The sequence below is a fragment of the Stegodyphus dumicola genome, chromosome 5 (assembly GCF_044657685.1).
Source record: "Stegodyphus dumicola isolate Sdum_Otavi_A_Nest chromosome 5, ASM4465768v1".
Taxonomy (NCBI): Eukaryota; Metazoa; Arthropoda; class Arachnida; order Araneae; family Eresidae; genus Stegodyphus; species Stegodyphus dumicola.
In genome coordinates, this window is record NC_140772.1 from 197851089 (window position 1) to 197870599 (window position 19511).

Genomic DNA, 19511 nt, shown 5'->3' on the forward strand with positions numbered 1-19511 from the left:
TACAGCAACCTGCTAGTTTTGTTTTGTACACCATTTTGTTTTCACGAAGTAAAGGCATGTTTTTTTTTTTTTTTTCAACTCAAAATTGTTTCCAACAATCTGCTAGCTGAATTACACTTATACTAGAACTTTTATGGAACAAAAATGCTTAATCATGACGAAGATTAGGTGCGAAATTGGGAGAAAGTGCAGAATCACAAACTGCTTGCCGCGTTTTTAAGAATTGCACATACACGGTATCCATGTACACTTCGACCTATTTTCACTTAAAATGTCAAAATTGACAAAAATCCAATTGTTCGTACTCTTGTAAAAAGCGCAAACAAATAAGTGGGCGATTCTGCACTTTAGCAGCGAAATTGTTTCCAAGTGCTTATTAGCTAAAATCACGATCGGAATTTTCCAGAAAATGTCGCATTACATGTCTCATGATCTCTCATTTCTCCGAGACAAAAGAATCTGTGATTTGAACTGTGTACTTCTCAGAATATTGCTAAAATCCTAGCTAGTAGCCTTTATCGCCTTACCAAAATGTCGCCAAACTCCCTGTTACCATATTCCAAAGATTAGCCCCTGTCACTTCTTAAATTTTGTTAATTGTATTAAAAATTTTCAGTATTAGATACTGCTGGTCAAGAGGAGTTCAGTGCAATGCGTGAACAGTACATGCGCAAAGGTGATGGATTTTTGCTGGTGTATTCTGTGACGGACAAGCAGAGTTTTGAAAACATCCGCCATTTCCATACTCAGATTCTTCGTGTCAAAGATAGGTATGTTGACTGTTTGTTAATTGTTGACTGTTTGTTAATTCCTAATAGCTCAGCATTTATTTAATTTTAAATGGCATATAAATGTAAATAAAATAGAGAATCATTCCCGAATGTTCATATCTGTCAGTGAGCTAACAAATATTGATATTAGTGAGTCAATATAAATAGTAAATCAATACAGTGTTTTACCAGTGTTATTTATAAATATACTTTAAAAATATTTATGACATCAATATTAAGTACTGGCAATCTCAACTAATTTAGAAGTGTATATACCCATAGACGATAGTGTATTTCGATGTGAGCTGTAACTTCAAATGAGAATATTAAGTCTTATCTGATGAATTGTGTCTTTATTTTTTTTTTTCAAATAAAAAACATAGTAACATATAAACACATATAAATATAAAACAAAAACCAAGTTAGTGCAAAATAGTTAAAATTACCCATACAACCTTTAAAATATGAAAAACAGAGAGGAAAAAATAAACAGTTTCTGGGAAGAATGAAAACAAGGAGCACATACCCTTTCATGTATTTGTAATAAAAACAGATATCTTCTTTTCTGTTTAAATAATTTTGTTTGTTTATTTTGTTTATTTTATGGAAGTTTTATAAACAATAAGTACGAGGGCTGTTAAATAAGTATTTAGTCTAAAATTATAAAAAAATACAGAATAGCTTTAATTGTCATCAATTACCTGGTCTTTTTCAAAATAACTACCACCGCATGCGAAGCGTTTATCACAACGTTCTGTCCACTTCTGAAAAACATGTAAAAGTCCGTTTTTTGAGAGCTTTTTCAAAACTGTCTCCGCAGCCTTTACACATTCTTTGTTGCTTGCAAAATGTTTGCCTCGCAATGGTGTCTTAAGTTCAGGAAACGGCCAGAAATTGCATGGAGCGAGATCAGGACTGTATGGAGGGTGCAGTAAAATCTGTAGAGATTTGTTCTGCTGCAAAACATCCTGTACACAACGAGCAATATGTGGTCGGGCATTGTCATGATGCAATAGGAAGCCATTTTGGAGCAATGGATGTTTCCTTTGAACGTGCTGTACCAATTGTTCGTAGGACATTCATGTGGTACGTGCTGTTTACAGTGTTACTGGATTCGACAGCGTGTTGATACGCAATTCCTTCATAATAAAAAAAATTATAGTTATAACTGTACCAGCCGATTTCACAGTTTTTGCTTTCTTGGGAGTACGGAGAAGACGAATGCTTCCATTCACTACTTTGTTGTTTCATGGTTGGGTCATAGTGATACAACCAAGTTTCGTCTGCTGTGATGATGCGTTGGTTGATCTTTGCATTATGGTAACTTAGCGATTTTTTGGCGAAAATTTGGTGACCAACTCTGCTACAGCAACCCTCTGTTTTTTTTTCGCCGCCATTTTGTCTTCACGAAGTAAAGCCATGTTTCTTTTCTTTTTATTTACTCAACACTTTTTCCAACAATCTACTAGCCGAATTACACTTATGCTAGAAATATTATGGAACAAAACTGCTTAATCATGACAAATATTAACTGCAAAATTGGGAGAAAGTGCAGAATCGCAAACTCCTTGCCGCGTTTTTCAAAATCGCACATACACAGTAACCGTGTACACGTCGACTTATTTTTACTTAAAAAAACATCCCTGAATTGCACAAAAATGGCATTGTGCACACTCTTGACTTTATCCATCTAAACTGCTATTTTCTCATAAATTACAAAAATTTGCACGAAAATGCAGGAAAATTTTGTGAATCTTTAAACTCGGTAAAAAGCACATATATGAAATTACCTGATCGCGAAAAATTATATACCCTATCCAAGGATGAACATTTCCACATATAATATAAATAAAATATCCAAAAACTTTTACCTCTAAATTATCTATTATAAACGTCACCAACAAATTCATAACAAAACATTAAAAATGGTTACAAATACTTAATGTCAAATATTTAAATTATTTCCATGCACGTTTACTTCCACTGAAACGTATACCAAATTGCTACAAACATATAATTCACAAAATAACTATCATTTAATTAAAATATAATTAAACCATGTACAAGTCGACTTTTTTTTACTTAAAAAAACATCCCAGAATTGCACAAAAATGGCATTGCGCACACTCTTCACTATATCCATGTACACTGCTTTTTTCTCATAAATTAGAAAAATTTCACGAAAATGCATGAAAATTTTGTGAATCTTTAAATTCGGTAAAAAGGACATATATGAAATTACCTGATCGCGAAAAAGTATATACCCTTTCCAAAGATGAACATTTGCACGTATAAAATTAATAAAATATCCAAAAACTTTTACCTCTAAATTATCTATTATAAATGTCACCAACGAATCTATAACAAAACATTAAAAATGGTTACAAATACTTAGTGTCAAATATTTAAATTATTTCCATGCACGTTTACTTCCACTGAAACGTGTACCAAATTGCTACAAACATATAATTCACAAAATAACTATCATTTAATTAAAATATAATTAAACCATGTACACGTCGACTTATTTTTACTTAAAAAAACATCCCAGAATTGCACAGAAATGGCATTGCGCACACTCTTCACTATATCCATGTACATTGCTTTTTTCTCATAAATTAGAAAAATTTCACGAAAATGCATGACAATTTTGTGAATCTTTAAATTCGGTAAAAAGGACATATATGAAATTACCTGATCGCGAAAAAGTATATACCCTTTCCAAGGATGAACATTTGCACATATAAAATAAATAAAATATCCAAAAACTTTTCCCTCTAAATTATCTGTTATAAACCTCACCTACCAATTTCTAATGCAAACATTAAAAATGGTTCCAAATACTTAGTGTCAAATACTTAAATTCTCTCCATGCACATTTACTTCTACTCAAACGTATTCCAAAATACTACAAACATATAACTCTCAAAATCACGATCATTAAATTAAAATATAATTAAATTAAAAAACACTACTTAAAATATAAATAAGCACATACATTATTAATAAAAAAATAGCTTACAATCCTAATTACTTTAAACTAAATCATTGCTAATAACAATTTTCCAATAATACCATATTAATTTATTTACTCCTTACATTTAGAACAATGCATAAAAATAATATCCTCCATAAAAATAATATCCATAATTAAAAATACTAACTTACCTAATCTTCTACAGAATCTTGAGTGCATGGCGGATCACAAAATGTCCATTTTCACCAGATTTCTTGCACCGCCATTCAAACTTATCTGTAATATCCTTCCTTTCACACAATCTCATTTCATAACCACATGTTGGACATTCATACTTATCCGCAATTTAGCAATTCTTTTCAGTTACACATAAACGCAATAAAAATTTCGGATTTACTTTATATAGGGCCATGGGATCCAAATATTAAACAACACTGATTCACAGAACATAGAATGAAACTAATGCTGTACAGCAGATATTTTTACAAATTTACCCCCTTTTCCGATTAAAGAACAGTGATTCGTCCATTAATGTCACATGACATATTTCATGATCTCTCATTTCCCTCACACAAAATAATGCGTAATCGGAACTGAGTACTTCTCACATTATTCCCAAAGTCCTAGGTAGTAACCTTTATCGCCTCCAAAATATCGCCAAACTACCTGTTACCATATTCCAAAGATCAGCCGATGCGTTTTAAGAAATTGCTTCCTTCTTGTTCCAGTCTGTCTTTCCATTATGTGCTCACATCCACTCTATGCTACATTTGCTCAGGTGTCAACAATTACAGAATCCTTCGCGCACAAACACTTTCAGTTGCAAATTTTCTGCCATGATTGAGTGAACACTTCTTACAGAAATATTCAAGAGAGCATGCAGCTAACATACTGTAATTCTGCAGTCCTCCTTGATGATAACAGCAGCTGTGTTAATCATTGTCTCTTTAACGGAACATTGTTACAGAGACAATGATTAATACAGCTGCCATTATCATCATTGTATCACTGCATGTAATCATTGTCTCTGTAACGGTTGAAGGTCGTCCCTCACGTTCAGTATCTTCCGCATTTTGCCTGCCTTCCTTAAAAGCTTTATGCCAGTGAAAAACACTTGCCCTCATTAATGCTTCATCATTGAAAGCTTCACATATCATGTCAAAGGTCTCCGATGCTGATTTTTGCAGACGAACACAAAATTTAATTGGATAACGTTGTTCCATCGCCGCTTCCATTTTGACAACTGGCCGCATCTCGTAGATGCCCGCAAACACGTTTCAGTTCAATCATGTGATACTCAGGAACATGAGCCTGTATATGCTATCTGTCAGTAGGTTTTGTTAATACAGACAACAAACTTTTTTATGCCACAGAAATTAATATTTCGATGAGTGGTTTCATAGCAGTAAAATTAGTCTTATTGAACAGCCTACATATATATCTTTTGTCTGTTTCTACTTTGCAACTGGAATACCATTATACGTGAGCTTGAAGTAACTTCAGATTACTTCAATTTTGTAAGTTCTTTTAGCATATTCATCGCATTAGATCAATTTTTAGATTTTTAGATTAATTATTAGATTTCACAAACTGCAGTTTTTTATATAGATTTGGTGACAAAAACTAATTATCCATGAACAAGGTGTGTTCATAACCAACTGTATCTATGGAGCGAAACCTTTGCGACTTTATATAAAGCAAAATGAATGATGACTTATAATTGTAAAGAATGATTTTAATGCAGCCAAATTCCCTAAGTCTATATTTTAAAATTGAATTTAAGATAAAAAATATCATGATTTGTTTATAAAAGCTATTAAACTTGACATACAACAAACAGAACATGTGCAATAATGGTTATATTACTTGTTAAAACTAAATTATTGTTAAGTGCATGGTTGTCAGAATTTGGTGTATTCTGAAAATTTTAATGATTTTAGTGATTGGGCTAATAGATAAGTACCGGTATAAGAACAGCTTTTGATGTGCTTGCATTTGTAAGTGTTATTGTAGGGCAACCTATTTATATTTTAATTTGTATACAAAAATAAAATTTAGATTAAGTTTGATTATAAAAGTTTGCAAGAAGCATGCTGTTTTTAACAGAATGAACTGCTTATTGAGTCCCCCAGGGGTTAGATTATCTTATGACATATATACCCCCTTCCCAAAAAAGTAACAAATTTATTCATACATTTAGTTAGTAAATTATGTTTGATGATTTATAAAAATAATATTTGTTTCCCTTTTATTGATAAAGTAAAAAAAAAAAAAAAAAAAAAAAAAAAAAAAAAAAACATAAATCACCAAAATGGCATTTTTTTTTTTTTTTTTTTTTTAAGAAATAAGAAGGTTGTGATTATGCTATGTTTTCTATCAGAAATAAAATGCTTGTATTTTATTTTGGTACTTACTTGGAAGTATAGTAGTGTACAGGGTTCATATTGTCCTTAAACATACTTAATAAGGTTTTTGGAAGTGATTTTTTGCTTGTTAAAAATCCTTAATTTTGGCCCAAACTGGTAAAAGGTGTTTAAATTCACTCATTTGAAATTTTTGCCTGTTTTTTATGACTGCTATTTTGAGTGTGAATTAATATTTTGGAGGAATATTTTTTGATTCATCAACAAATATGAATTTGATGGGTTATCATTTGAATTATTTTCTACTTCATAGTAGGTCATGACTGAACATTAACATTTCAAAATTATTTCTTTTTTGAGAATGTTCATAAAATATTACATCAGAAATATCCTGTCCCTTTTTTAAGATATGATTTCTTTTCTTATATGATACTAAATTTTGAGATTTCAAGATCAGTTTGTATACAAAAATTTTTATTTGGATATATATGAGTTTTTCGACAATTTTTTTAACCAACATAATAAAATTGAAAAATATCTTTAAAATAATAATATATTCAAATTGTAATTAAGAAAAAGCATTAAAAATAAAACACTTTTCTTTTCCCTTTTCATGTATTAAAATGGCATTACTCTCCATTTTGGCGAATTAGAAATTTTTTGATTCTGAACAATAAATAAGATAATTAATGCTATGAAACGTAGTTTCCAAAGCACTTCTTAGGAAAAGCAAAAAAGCTACTTTAGTTATTTTAAAACTAATTTCATGTTTCTTCTTTTATATTTTTTATTATATATTGTAATTGTTTCAAAAAATATTCGAATGTTGTGTCTGAGTTTTCTCTTTAAAATTCGCTTTATACTTTTCTTTTCTGAATTTTTTTATTCAAAAACCTTTTGGCATTTTGCTCTTATAGAGTTGGCAGTCATAGTTTTTAGACCTCGGAATGTTTAGAAGGACTTGAAAGCAAGAGAAACCTATGATTCCAGAAGTTTCTAGAAAAATATGACCAGATGAAAGACGTTTGTATGGTATTAACATGTAATGAATGGGTGTTGTAAGAAATTTGTGACAAATTTTTGGAAGAACAGTGAAAACAAAGTTATTAAAATTTTCTGCTTTTGGTCCTAAAAGTTTTCTTCTTAACATATTTATCATCCTTTTATTTTCTCATCTTTTCATCTGGCACAAGCATGGAAAATTGCAAATATAGTTCTAATCTTGTCACATGGAGAGGCATCTGTAGAAAGGAATGTTTCTATTAATAAAGAAATTGAAAATTTAACATCTTATATGTTTTACTGCATGTTACATAGGGCATTTTGCCACTATGTGCAGTCTCTGTCAATCCTAAATTCTGCTGCTTAGTGTCTCTCTAAATTCTAAAAAATTTGCCAGCCTAATTGCTAGCAGCCCATTGCTTCACCAACTTCTAAACTTTGACCATGCTGTCTCTGGCACCAACTCTGACCATTTCTTCTGTTATTCTAAATACATGCAGTTCTTTAGAATAACAGAAATTTTCAATTAAACCAGAAATTCTAAAATGTAGAGGAAACTTATTGAGAAAGAAATTGATTATGTATAGAAGAAAATAATTTATAAAAGTTATATTGTTAAAATAGAAACAAATTGGGAGATGAAGCAGAGATTATTGAGGGCATTGATTTGTTTATGGAAACAAAAAAGATGTTAAAGAGAAGGCAGCTGATGTAAATTAGCTAAATTTTCAATTTAAAATGATGCTTAAATATTTTGTTGAGTGATATTACAAAAGCATTTTTCTTGTAATAGTCTTAATATTTTTTAGAATTAATATAATAGATTATATATGTAATTATCTGTATTTTAAACTGTACAGTGTTCTTAGATTGTAATTTGAATACAGCTTTTTTAACAGATATTTTTTAGAAATTAAAAAAATATGTATTAATAATGACATGTAATCTATAATAACTCGTGGTATCTAACTACATATGTAAGTATCTGTAATTAATTTCTCACTCTTAGAAGTTATCTCCTCTTGTTAGGTGAGGTATCTTTCCTTAATCCTTACTATGAATGTAAGATACAACAACAACAAAAGTAAAAATTAACGTAAAGCTTTTCATTACAGCTAATATACTTAAAATAATATAAAACAATTTACCACCTCTGGTGCTTCATCATCTTATTGGAACTTTGTATTAAATACAATATATTAACTGGATTGTAACTAGCAATTCTATGCGAAACTACAACACTAACTGGTCAGACAGATAAAGGGCATTGAACTTTCAACACATACCAATCTTGCTTGTCAGGCATACATGTCTGTTCTGATCAGTGTTTCTTTCTCTCTCTTAGTAAGCAGCAGCAACGGTAACAGCTAAGCTTCGGTTACGAATCATGCTGGTTATAATATTATTTCTCATTTTAATCTGGGCTGCTTGGCTTAAAGTTAACCCCTGAACTGAGTGAGTATGACATGAAATGACATCATAAGAAAAGGGGGGGAGGAAGAATCTAGATAAAACTGATTGTTAGTAAAACGTAAATGTTAATAATCTTCTTTAAAATATGTGAGACTATTATAAGAGTAAAGTATAAATAATACAATTATAAATTCTGAAGGAATTTTGTAATTTACTGTTAATTTTTTGTTAAATTTTACAGAGTTTATTTTATTCTCAAATTTGTTTGATAGTTATGTTAAGTATTAAATTATGTTTAATACTAATGTATCCTGCTCACAGATTTGTTTTATTTTTAAAATGGTATTACAGAAGTGAAGTTTATGTATAGATAATTGCTTTAGTTTACTCAGTTCCCTTTGATGATAAGTCCTTAATTTTTTTAATTTCTGACTTATTTCATAAAAGTGCTTAAAAGAGCTTAATTTTAATGTGCAGAAATTTGTATGAACACTGATTGTAAGAGACAACTATTTCAAAAAGTAATCTTAATTCAGGATGCGACACGCTATTATTATGGCGGAAATAATGTCTGTTTATGTGTGTAATATGTCCCTTGCTGTCTTTGGGACGAAAAATCAGTGTTGTCCATTTTTCCATATGTCCATAAGTAGTTAATATTCTGTTTGCAAATCACAATGAAACTAGTAAGTGAATGAATTATGATTTAATTAATATGCACCAATATTTCAGAGATTCTTATCCCATGTTGCTAGTTGCTAACAAAGTTGACTTGGTGCATTTGCGTAAAGTTACTGAAGAGCAGGGAAAAGAATTAGCAGTCAGCTTAAAAGTAAGTTATTTGATTTTGTAAAATTAGTAATGTGGCATTTAAATTGAATATTCTTTGATGATTAGCATGAACTGTGTCAAATTTGGCAACATTTCTTATTAATCTATCTGAATATGTTTTAGAATTAAAAAATTTCATATCCGTATGCCTGATTATGATTTTATGCTTTGTTGAGCTGCTAATTAAAATCAAGTCATAAAGAAATGTACAATTAGTAGAGCATTTGTGAATGTATTTCTAGATATTAAGTATAAAATGAAATTTTTTCACAATTATATCAAAATTTTTAATAAAATTGTAATTGATTTTTAACTATTTGAATCAATTTCTTTTATATTACAGTCAAAAGTCTTTAATCCGGACGTCCATAATCCGGACCTCAAAGCTACAAGCTTTCTGCGCATGTGTGAACGCAAAATGCGTTGGCGCATTAGCGTTTACGCATGCGCATAATACATTTATGCATGCACATTTAATGTATAACAGACGGTATGAGCTAAGGTAAAATTATCTAATTATCTATTTCAGTTAATGTTGCAGATTGCGTTGTTCCTTAATCTTTTAATTGGATCCGGCTTATTATTTTTTGCAGACTGTTAGAGCAATTTTATAAAAGTAAGCTTGAACTTTTGATTATGTCAAAAAGAATTTCCGATTCTGGAGCTGAAAAAGGATCTACAAAGCAAAAGCATGTTACGATGTCTATCAAACAAAAAGTGGAATTGCTGCAAAAAACGGATAAAGGCATATCCTTTGTTTCTCTAACCATTCCGAAATCTGTTTATCAATTTCATGCTGCTCTGCCCGGGGGGGGGACGTCGTGGCACGCAATGAACTGGAAGTTGATCTGTCAGCACTATCCTTATCTTGAGGGCAGATGTTTTTATTTTATTCGGCTTATAATTCCTTACTAAATGTAGTATTTCATCTCGATGTACTTCGTCTTTGATATGATTTAAATCAAATTCCTCGTCATTATAAATATCACGAATACACATCAAATAGTTTCCTGGTTGCAATATTCTAATTTCGACTATGCGTAATGTATGCTTTACGCATGTGCATGTTGAAAGAAATGATTAATAAAGTAAACAAATAAATATTAAGCTTTTTTTTTTTTTTGTAAATTTTGATACCCTTTAGATAATAATTGCTCTTTATTTCATAAGTTATGGTTTCATATTTTTAATTTTATAATTTCTGCATGCCATCTTACCAGATTTAAATTGATGATCTATAATCCAGAAAAACTGATAATCTGGAATCTGAAAGTTCCGACGAGTCCAGATTAAAGACTTTTGACTGTATAAATATATGAGCATTAAAAAAATAGATTACCTTGTATTTCCGAAGATAGCTGAGAGAGTGTTTTTTTCTTCAAAAAACTACGCAAAATTCAAAAGTAATTAAGACAAAATGAAAAAGAAAATCTTTTGATGTTCAAACAAGCTGCCTTAAGAGTAAAAATATTGCTAAGCTTGCAAAATGGGTGGAATATCACTATATATTAACTCTGGTAAAAAGCGGAAATTTAAAATATTGGGTTGATCGGAAAACGGTGTTTGTACGGTCCTTAAGAGTCCTTAGATTTTTTGGAATCGATTTTGGTCCTTAAAAGTCCTTAATTTTGGCCAAAATCAGCAGAAGGTCCTTAATTTTATTCATCTGAAATTTCTGTCTGTTTTTATGACTGCCATTTTGAGTGTGAATTAGCATTTTGGAGGAATTTTTTTGCCGATTCGCTGACATACATGGTTATCCGTTGAATGGGTTCATGGATTATAATTTATTCTAATATAAATGATCCCATACTCGAGTTTCTAAGCAAGAAGTGAAACATAAGCATTTCGAAATTCATTTTTGTAATAAAGAGCTCTTAAACAACTTTTCGCTTTGGGGGATGTGAATTCCTTTATTAAATGCTTCTAAACTTTGCTACTTATCAATGTTTTGGAGATTTTTTAAATCAGTTTCTATAGAAAATTTTAATTCCAACATCTGAGAATTTTTTTATGACTGTTTTTGAAACGTCATTATATTGATAAATTTCATTAAAATAATGGTAATATATTGAAATTATATTTAAAAAATAGTATTAAAATAAAAACATTTTTATTTTTTGCTGTCATATTACAAAGTTTTATTTTGGCAACTTATTATACAATATTTTGAATCTGAAAAATAAACAAGGTATAATGCTATAAAGCACAATTTATGAAACAGCTCTTAGCAAAAGCAAAATTAGCTATGTTATTAATTAAAAATGTCTTCTTTCTAATTTTTTCATGGTAAGATTTTTTCCCATATAATTGTCTCAAAATATTCAAAATTCTCAGAATATGCATGTTTTCTCTATAAAATTAATTTTACACTTTCTGTCCCCCCTTTTTTTTTCCAAAATATTTCTAGCTTTTTGCTGTTACAGAATTGGTAGGGATAATTTTTGTTTAGTATTTTAGACATTGCAGCTTAGAAATTTTAGAAGGATTTTGAAGGCAAGATTTATAGACCCATGATTCTAGAAGATTCGAGAAATATGGGACAAAATGAAAAATGTCTCCATGTTATCAACACATAATGGATGTATTTTACAGAAAGTTTGCAATGAATTTCTTACTTTTTGGAAAACTTCTGGAAGAACACTGAAAACATAATATTTGAATGTTTTACTCCTGATGCTAGAATCTTTTTCTTAACATGTTTTTCTTCCCTTTCTTTTCTCTACTTTTCACTAGACACAAGCGTGAAAAATATCAAAAATGCTTCTAATCTTATCACATGGGAAGGCATTATGCATCATACACAGAGCTATTGCTAGGCATTTTCCCAACCGATACATCTCTGTGGATCCTAAATTCTGCTTCCAATGCCATCTCTAAATTCTAAAAGTTTTGCCATTTCTAGATTTTGTTGTTCTGTATGTCACTAAATTCTATATATTTTGTATTTCTTCTGAATGTTCATATTACTAAAGAAATAAAGTTAGTCACTTTTTCTATACATTCTAAACGAATTTAGTGTTTTTTAGAATAACAGAAATCCTTAATTAAATCCAAAAATTCTAAAATGAAAAGGAAACGTGTTGAAGAAAGAAATTGAATACATAAAGAAAATTATTCTTCAAAGATATGTGCAGTTTTTATTATGTAAATTACCTAATTATTTATGATTTCAGCCTTTACTATAATTTCCCATTTCTATTTTCTCATATGATAGAGTTACTGAGCCAGATTAAATTAAAATTAAATTGTATAATCTTTGACCACTAGTCCACATTTTTAGTTTGAATTTGACTGTTCTTGTTTAATTACATCGCCGTGAGCTGTTATTGATTTTGTTAGCATCAGAACATGACTTTATGCTCTAAGTTCTTTTTAAATAAGAGCCTTATTTAAACCATTGTCTGATATTGTAGTTACTTTCAGACAAAGTGATAATTTGCTTCATGTCTATTGGGGTTTTGGACTGTTTAACTTTACCAGATCAAGTAAACCCTTATAAGTATGTTGTGGAGAGGTTGACAGGTTAGGAGATAAAGTATGCATAAACTAATGATAGCATTGGTTTGCACATTGAGACAAATCTCTAATTGTTAGAAAAGATGCTTAAAGAGAAGGAAATCAATATAAAGTAGCCAAAATGTTTGTGAAGGCTTCAAATTAAAATGACGGATAAATATTGAGTGTTGTTATAAAATATAAATGCTTTGTAGCTTTTAATGTGTAATTATACTAATATTGTTTAAGAATCAATTTCATAAATTACATGTATTTTAAACTGTTAAATGTATTAGATTTTAATTTTAATAGGGCTTTTTTAACAAATATTGTTAAAAAATAAAATGTAATAGTGGCCATGTAAATCCATAATGACTAAGGTTATCTTGTAAGATTCTGTGCTGCATACTTTTAAGTTACAGTTAAAGTTGAAGAATCTTAAGAACTGATCAGCGAATAATCACTTGAGTTTGTGCGATAGAGAATGACACGTAAGAAGGGTGAAATTACCCTTTATTATTCCAATAAAGTTTAACAGAACTCTGTCTTGGAGTTTTGCAATAAAGCCGCCACTCGGGCTTGAACGTAGGAAACTACTAATCTTAACTAAAAAGGATATAGCAGAAGCTATCAAGATTCTAACAAAGTTAACCCCTTAATTCTAAAATAACGGCCGAGCTATCAAGGGCCTAAAGTACCGCCGAAAGTAATAATAGCTTAAGAGAGATAGCCTAAGAAGGCGAAAGCATGCTAGTCAGAATCACTGTTTCTCTTTCACGAAGTCAGTAGAACTTCACAGTTAAATACTTCTCCTCATTTGCATTCAAACGTGATTCTAAAACTATGTTCTGGCCGGAAGTTGTAAGTTGAAATTCAGGAAGATAGGAAAGGAACTTAAAAATTTAACTGTTAGGTAAATTAACATAATCCTTACAATTAAATTACCTAATTTAATTATTTATAACTAACTGCTTACCCTTAAAAATTATCTCTACGCATTAAAACGAGTTATTGCCTTTCATTAATACTCACTGTCATAAAATAAAACACAAAAATGTAAAAATTCAAGTAAAACTTTGCTTTAATGGCTTATTGGAACCTTAAAGTATATTAAACGGGTTACAACCCCTTGAAATCTACATGAAGCTACGACACTAACTGCATCAAACAAAGCCTGACTAACTTTCAGCACTTACCAACTGTGCCTACATCAGGCCTTTCAGGTTTGTTCTAATCAGCAGGTCTCTCTCTAGACAAACAGCAGAAGTGACAACATTCAGTCGTTTAGGTTATGAATCATGCTGATTATGATCTTACTTCTTATTTTAACGTATGCCGTTTGACAAAATCTACCTGCTATATACGAAAAAAATGTAGACTGACCAAGTATGTGACAAAATGAGGCATATAAAAAAAATCAACATAAAGCTACTGCTAGTAAAACGTAAATGTCACTTGTCTTCTGTCAAATATGCCCAACTATTATAAGTGTAAAATATTTAATGCTACTTGATAAACTGCATTAAGTTTATTTTATTTTTATACTTATTAATAATTATGTTAATTAATTCATGTTTAATAATAATGCATACTACTTAGGGATGTATTTTATTTTTAGGATGGTATTACAAAAGTGAAATTCAGGCATAGATAATATTTTTAATTGAATTTATTCAGTTCCCATTTGCTCATAGGTCCTTAATTTTTTTTATTAATGGTCCCTAAAAGTCCTTAAAAGTACTTAATTTCCGTGTCCAGAAATGCATATAATCCTGGAAAGTCATGTCGTATTTTGCTAACATATGTCGTTAGTGCATTTTTTGGAGTAGAAACAGAATGTGTATGCACCTCACTGAAATACTATATAAGGTCACACTTCTAACCCATTCAATAAACAGAAAATTGTTCAATTTGTATGAGTTGGATAGATTTTATACAGAGTTGAAAATGGAGGAAAAAACTGTTGGTTTTTGCTATATTTTGCTTTTTTATTTCCGCAAAGGCAAGAATGCAACACAAGCTTGTGAAAAGTTGCACGAAGTTTATGGAAACGATGCTCTAACGACACGTCAGTGCCCGCGCTGGTTTGCAAAATTCCGTTCTGGTGATTTTGATATGAATGATGCACCTCAGTCATAAAAGCCATTGGGGGCTGATGATGACAAAATAAAGGCAATGGTTAAGTCTAACCCACGGTACACGACACGAGAGATTGCAGAGGCACTAACATATTGCTCTATCAACCATTCATGATCTTTTAAAGAAGCTCGGATTGGTAAGCAAGCTTGAAGTTGGGTTCCTTATGAGCTGAAGGAAATCCATTTGGGGAAGTGTTTGAGCATCTGCCATTCCCTTCCTAAAAGTGAAGAAAACGACCCTTTTCTGAAGCATATGGTCACTGGTTACAAGAAATAGATTGTGTACAATAACATTGCATGCAAAGCTGTCTTGGAAACAGTGTGATGAACCACCTCAATCTACGTCCAAAGCGAACATTCACCAGAAAAAGGTCATGCTATCAGTGTGGTAGGATTTCAAAGGTGTGGATTTCGAGCTTCTACCAAGGAATCAAACGATTAATTCAGCACTGTACTGTCAGCAATTGGACAAATTGAACAGTGCAATCAGTCACTTCAAATAATGCAGGACTTGTATACCTAGTGAAAGTGGCATTAGAATCCTTCCAGTTTCCATTGTCTTTATAATGGGTACTGAATCACCTGTAAATTAAGTCTTGAATTTTACAAAAAAAAAAAAAAAAAAAAAAAAAAAAAAAAAAAAAAAAGAGGAGTAAACAGTTTTATTCCAGAGCTGTTCCTCGTTAATGAAATGAATTGTGTGAAGGACACATTTCCTTTCTATACTAGGAGACTTTCATCCATACTTAGATTCCATTAAGGAAAAACAAATTGTCAAATAATTCTTATGGTTTATTAATTACTTTACAGATTTTGTGTAAATGATTGTGTTTGGATATGTGAACCTCAGTTATATGTAGCATTTGTAGCAGTAATAAGGGTATTAGCACAATCATCATAATGGAATTCACCAAATTTTCATAAAATCACCAAGCTTTGGCAACCATGTGTGTAAGAATGAAGATTCTTCTAATTTTCTTAGGCAGCTATGCATATAATGATTCTCAGTTTTAACAAGATATGTTGCCATTTTCCATATACATTCTTTTTATTATATTCCAGATTCCAGTACTTATAGGCAAACATGGTATTTATCTTAAACTCAATTTTAAAATGTGCACTACTATGGATCCAATAAGACCCAAAGGATAAAAAAGCTTAGCTATTTCAGATAACACCTGATAACCTAATACTATCTTCATTTCAGATAACCTAATGCTACCTACATTGTTCACAGCTGTTTTGAAAGTGATGGGATCATCCTTTGATTTTTTGGGCATTTGTAGTGTCTTCACTACAATTTCTTGAGACTTAAAAGGAATATTCTTGTGTTGTAATATCATGCAGCAGCTCCAGCTTCATGATATTACAGCACAACGAAGCATTTGTACTAATTCATATTGAAGCTGCTTTGCTTCTTCTAAGGTATTCCTGCCTGTCAATATATTGTCCATGTAAAAATCCATAGATATGACAGCAGCAGTCTTGAGAAAATGGTTCTGTTCATCTGCTAATGGTTTTCAGGATCTCATAGCTAAAAATGGCACACTATTAGTACCATATGTTACAGTTTGTAACCTATAAACTTGTACTGGGACATAGGGGCTTGGCTTCCATACAATTTGTTGGAAATCTCTCTGCGATGGATTTATGAATATTTGTGAATAGATTTGCTTAATATTGACACTTAAGGCAAAGCAATAATTCCTAAATCTGGAAACTATCGAAAAGAATTCTGCCTCCATTTAATGGAATTGAATTTAGGAAATAGCCACTGGATGATTTACACGATGCATCGAAAACAACTCTTTATCGTTTTGAAGTTTTCTCTGGGCGATATACTGTGCGAAGGGGAATGTTAAAATAAGGATCACAGTTACCCATGGGCATAACAAATTCCATGTGATTTAACAGGGTTGCCACGCTACCTGGAAAATCGGGGAAACCGGAAAAAGTCAGGGAATTCGGAAATTGACCAAAAAATTCAGGGAAAAGTCAGGGAATTTAAGTGTTTTAGTCAAAATCTGGAAAAGTCAGGGAATTTCATACAACGATCCCGCCAAAAAAGGCGAGTTTTGCGCCGACGTTGGAAGAGATCACTTTTTTGGAGAATTGTGTATCACGTGAGTGTCATTCGGGCAGCTGGCATAGAGCCAATTTTCGCAACTCCAATTTGATTGTCTTTTAGAAAGGCAAATCAAGTTTCCCGCAACTTTTGGTTTCCAGTAACCTCGAGAAACGCATGTGCAGTGCATGAACTAAAGAAAGTACGTGTTCTCGTATCAAACAAAAGGGGTTTAATCCTAGTATACAGTACCATGAAGGTTAGAATAAGAAATATGTATTGTAAAGAAAGAAAACCTCTCTGCAACAGACGTGGCTCCGTTCCATCATAGAGGGAAACAGCTGTGCATGCGCGATATATCTGTCGCCAAAGCTCGAAACCGGTGTCGAAGTTCGAAGGTCACGTTATCAAGAGTTCATAAAATGAATATCATTTAAAATGTCTTTAAACTCTAAAGGAAAAGAAAATATTTTTTGGCGCAAGTAAATTAATTCATGGATTAGTTATTTTGAGGGGGGGGAACCTACGAAAATCCGTTTTTAAAATTATTGCGAAAAATCCAAGAAAAAACGTTCTTTGATAAAACGTTTCTTCTTGGATTTTTCGCAATAATTTAAAAACGGATTTTCGTAGTTTTCTTTTTTGTCAAAGAACGCTTTTTCTTAACACGTTTTTCTCAATTTCTTGTACACATCGTGGAGAGGGAAATTCTGGCCGCCAGGTTCCATCGCCAAATCCCTTGGCAAATTTTCCCTCCGCTTTCTAGCCGCGTAATAGCATTTACATGTATGGAACCTTTTCTTCTTTACATAGACTTCTTTGGTTAGAATAATCTCCATGTATGGTACAGCAGGATTTGGCGACATGATGATGAGCAGTAAACGAGTCATTTTGTTCTTGGTGACAATTTTCAAAATCGTGCGAAGGCCGTACCGTATACTAGGATTTTACCGCAAAATCCTTTTTTTCTTTTTAATAAATACCTTGTCATTTTGCAGTAAAATAAAAAAATAGTAATCAGTCATCTAGGCTAACCATGTAATATAACTATATTCGCTAAAATATCGTTGATTATTCTAATTCAATTTTTAAATAATTATCTTTATTTTTATGTTATTCATATCATTTAATGTTGCTTCTTCCCTCTAATTTTATTTATCATTAGTAAATAATATTTCCAAATTTCAGGAAATTTTCTCTGGTATAATCCTGAAATTAATTCTAGCAGTATGATGACATCACGAAATTTAATGCACATATTTTTTCCTTATGTATGCTGTGAAATAAATATAAAATACCTCAATTTAGTAAAAAAATTATCATTAAATAGATTTCTTTCTTTCATTTAGCTGCAGAATGTCTGCAAAAAAAGCCTTATTTTATTCCAGATTGGGGAGATTCTAATCTCAATCTTCAGTGGAGAAAACAACTCCTATTATAATTATATTTGTGTTTTCAAGTGTTAAGGTGCCTTTTAAGAAGACACCTCACACAAATTAAATTTACCTAAAATCTAAATTAACTTTTAGCATTGCGTTGTGATTTATAAGAACCAGATTAGCCTCATGTTGAACTGGTGATGATCATGAGTAATGATTAAATAAAACATACAATTGTTATCCAATGTATATATCTTAAATTTTATTAAGTTTTTTAAATGGAAAAGTAAACAAAATTATCAAACAAAGTGTACCAAGAATAATTAAGAATAAATGTCCTCTGGGATTTATTGAATAATTAAGTGAATTTGCTACACAGTACAAGTAATACCATAATTAATTTACCTCTTAGCACAGCCAACGTACGTTATGCGGATAGACTGGAATTTTCTCGAAACATACCTGGAAAACCTGGAAAAGTCAGGGAATTTCATTCTCCTGTTTGAGTGGCAACCCTGATTTAAGCTCAAATATTCATTCATAAATATCTTATACAAATTAACTGTAGTCATATTAACATTGAGACAATTCCAAAGTGTGTTCAGTCTCTTGATAGCACTTTCTTTAGATGAACCCAGCATAAAAGTTTCATCATCCTTCATAGGTAATTTTACTATGTATCTACGTGCTTTAACATGCAAGTGTGTTTCATTAAAATGCTCTTTGCAAAATATGTCTTCATTCTTTACGACTCATTACCATCTTCTGGAAGAGATTCTAATTCGAAAAACTTCTTAAATACATTATCAAGATTTGATTTCTTTATCAAACAATAGCAGGATTGTTTATTAACAGTAGGTTGCTAAATAGCCAAGTTCTGTGTTTTGCAGTATTATGTTTCCATTAAGCACTTGAACTCTTCTTTCAAGATGTTAAAGAATAATTCATTTCCTATTAACATATTGATTTTACCAGGTGTGCAGAATTTTAGGGTCTGCTAGTTTTATGTCATTATGTATACCTAAATTTGAAATATCCAATTTGGATGATCTGTTATGTTTGGAATAATATACAA

The 19511-nt window shown here is 31.1% G+C and overlaps 1 protein-coding gene across 1 annotated transcript in view; it reads left to right on the plus strand.

Moving 5' to 3' along the window:
* LOC118193052 (ras-related protein M-Ras-like) overlaps positions 1 to 19511 on the plus strand; it is a 51467-nt gene that overhangs the window by 7356 nt on the left and 24600 nt on the right. The window contains exons 2-3 of the mRNA XM_035364123.2: positions 617 to 770; positions 9258 to 9357. Of these exons, the coding sequence (XP_035220014.1) occupies positions 617 to 770; positions 9258 to 9357 (254 nt within the window). The remainder of the gene's footprint in view (positions 1 to 616; positions 771 to 9257; positions 9358 to 19511) is intronic.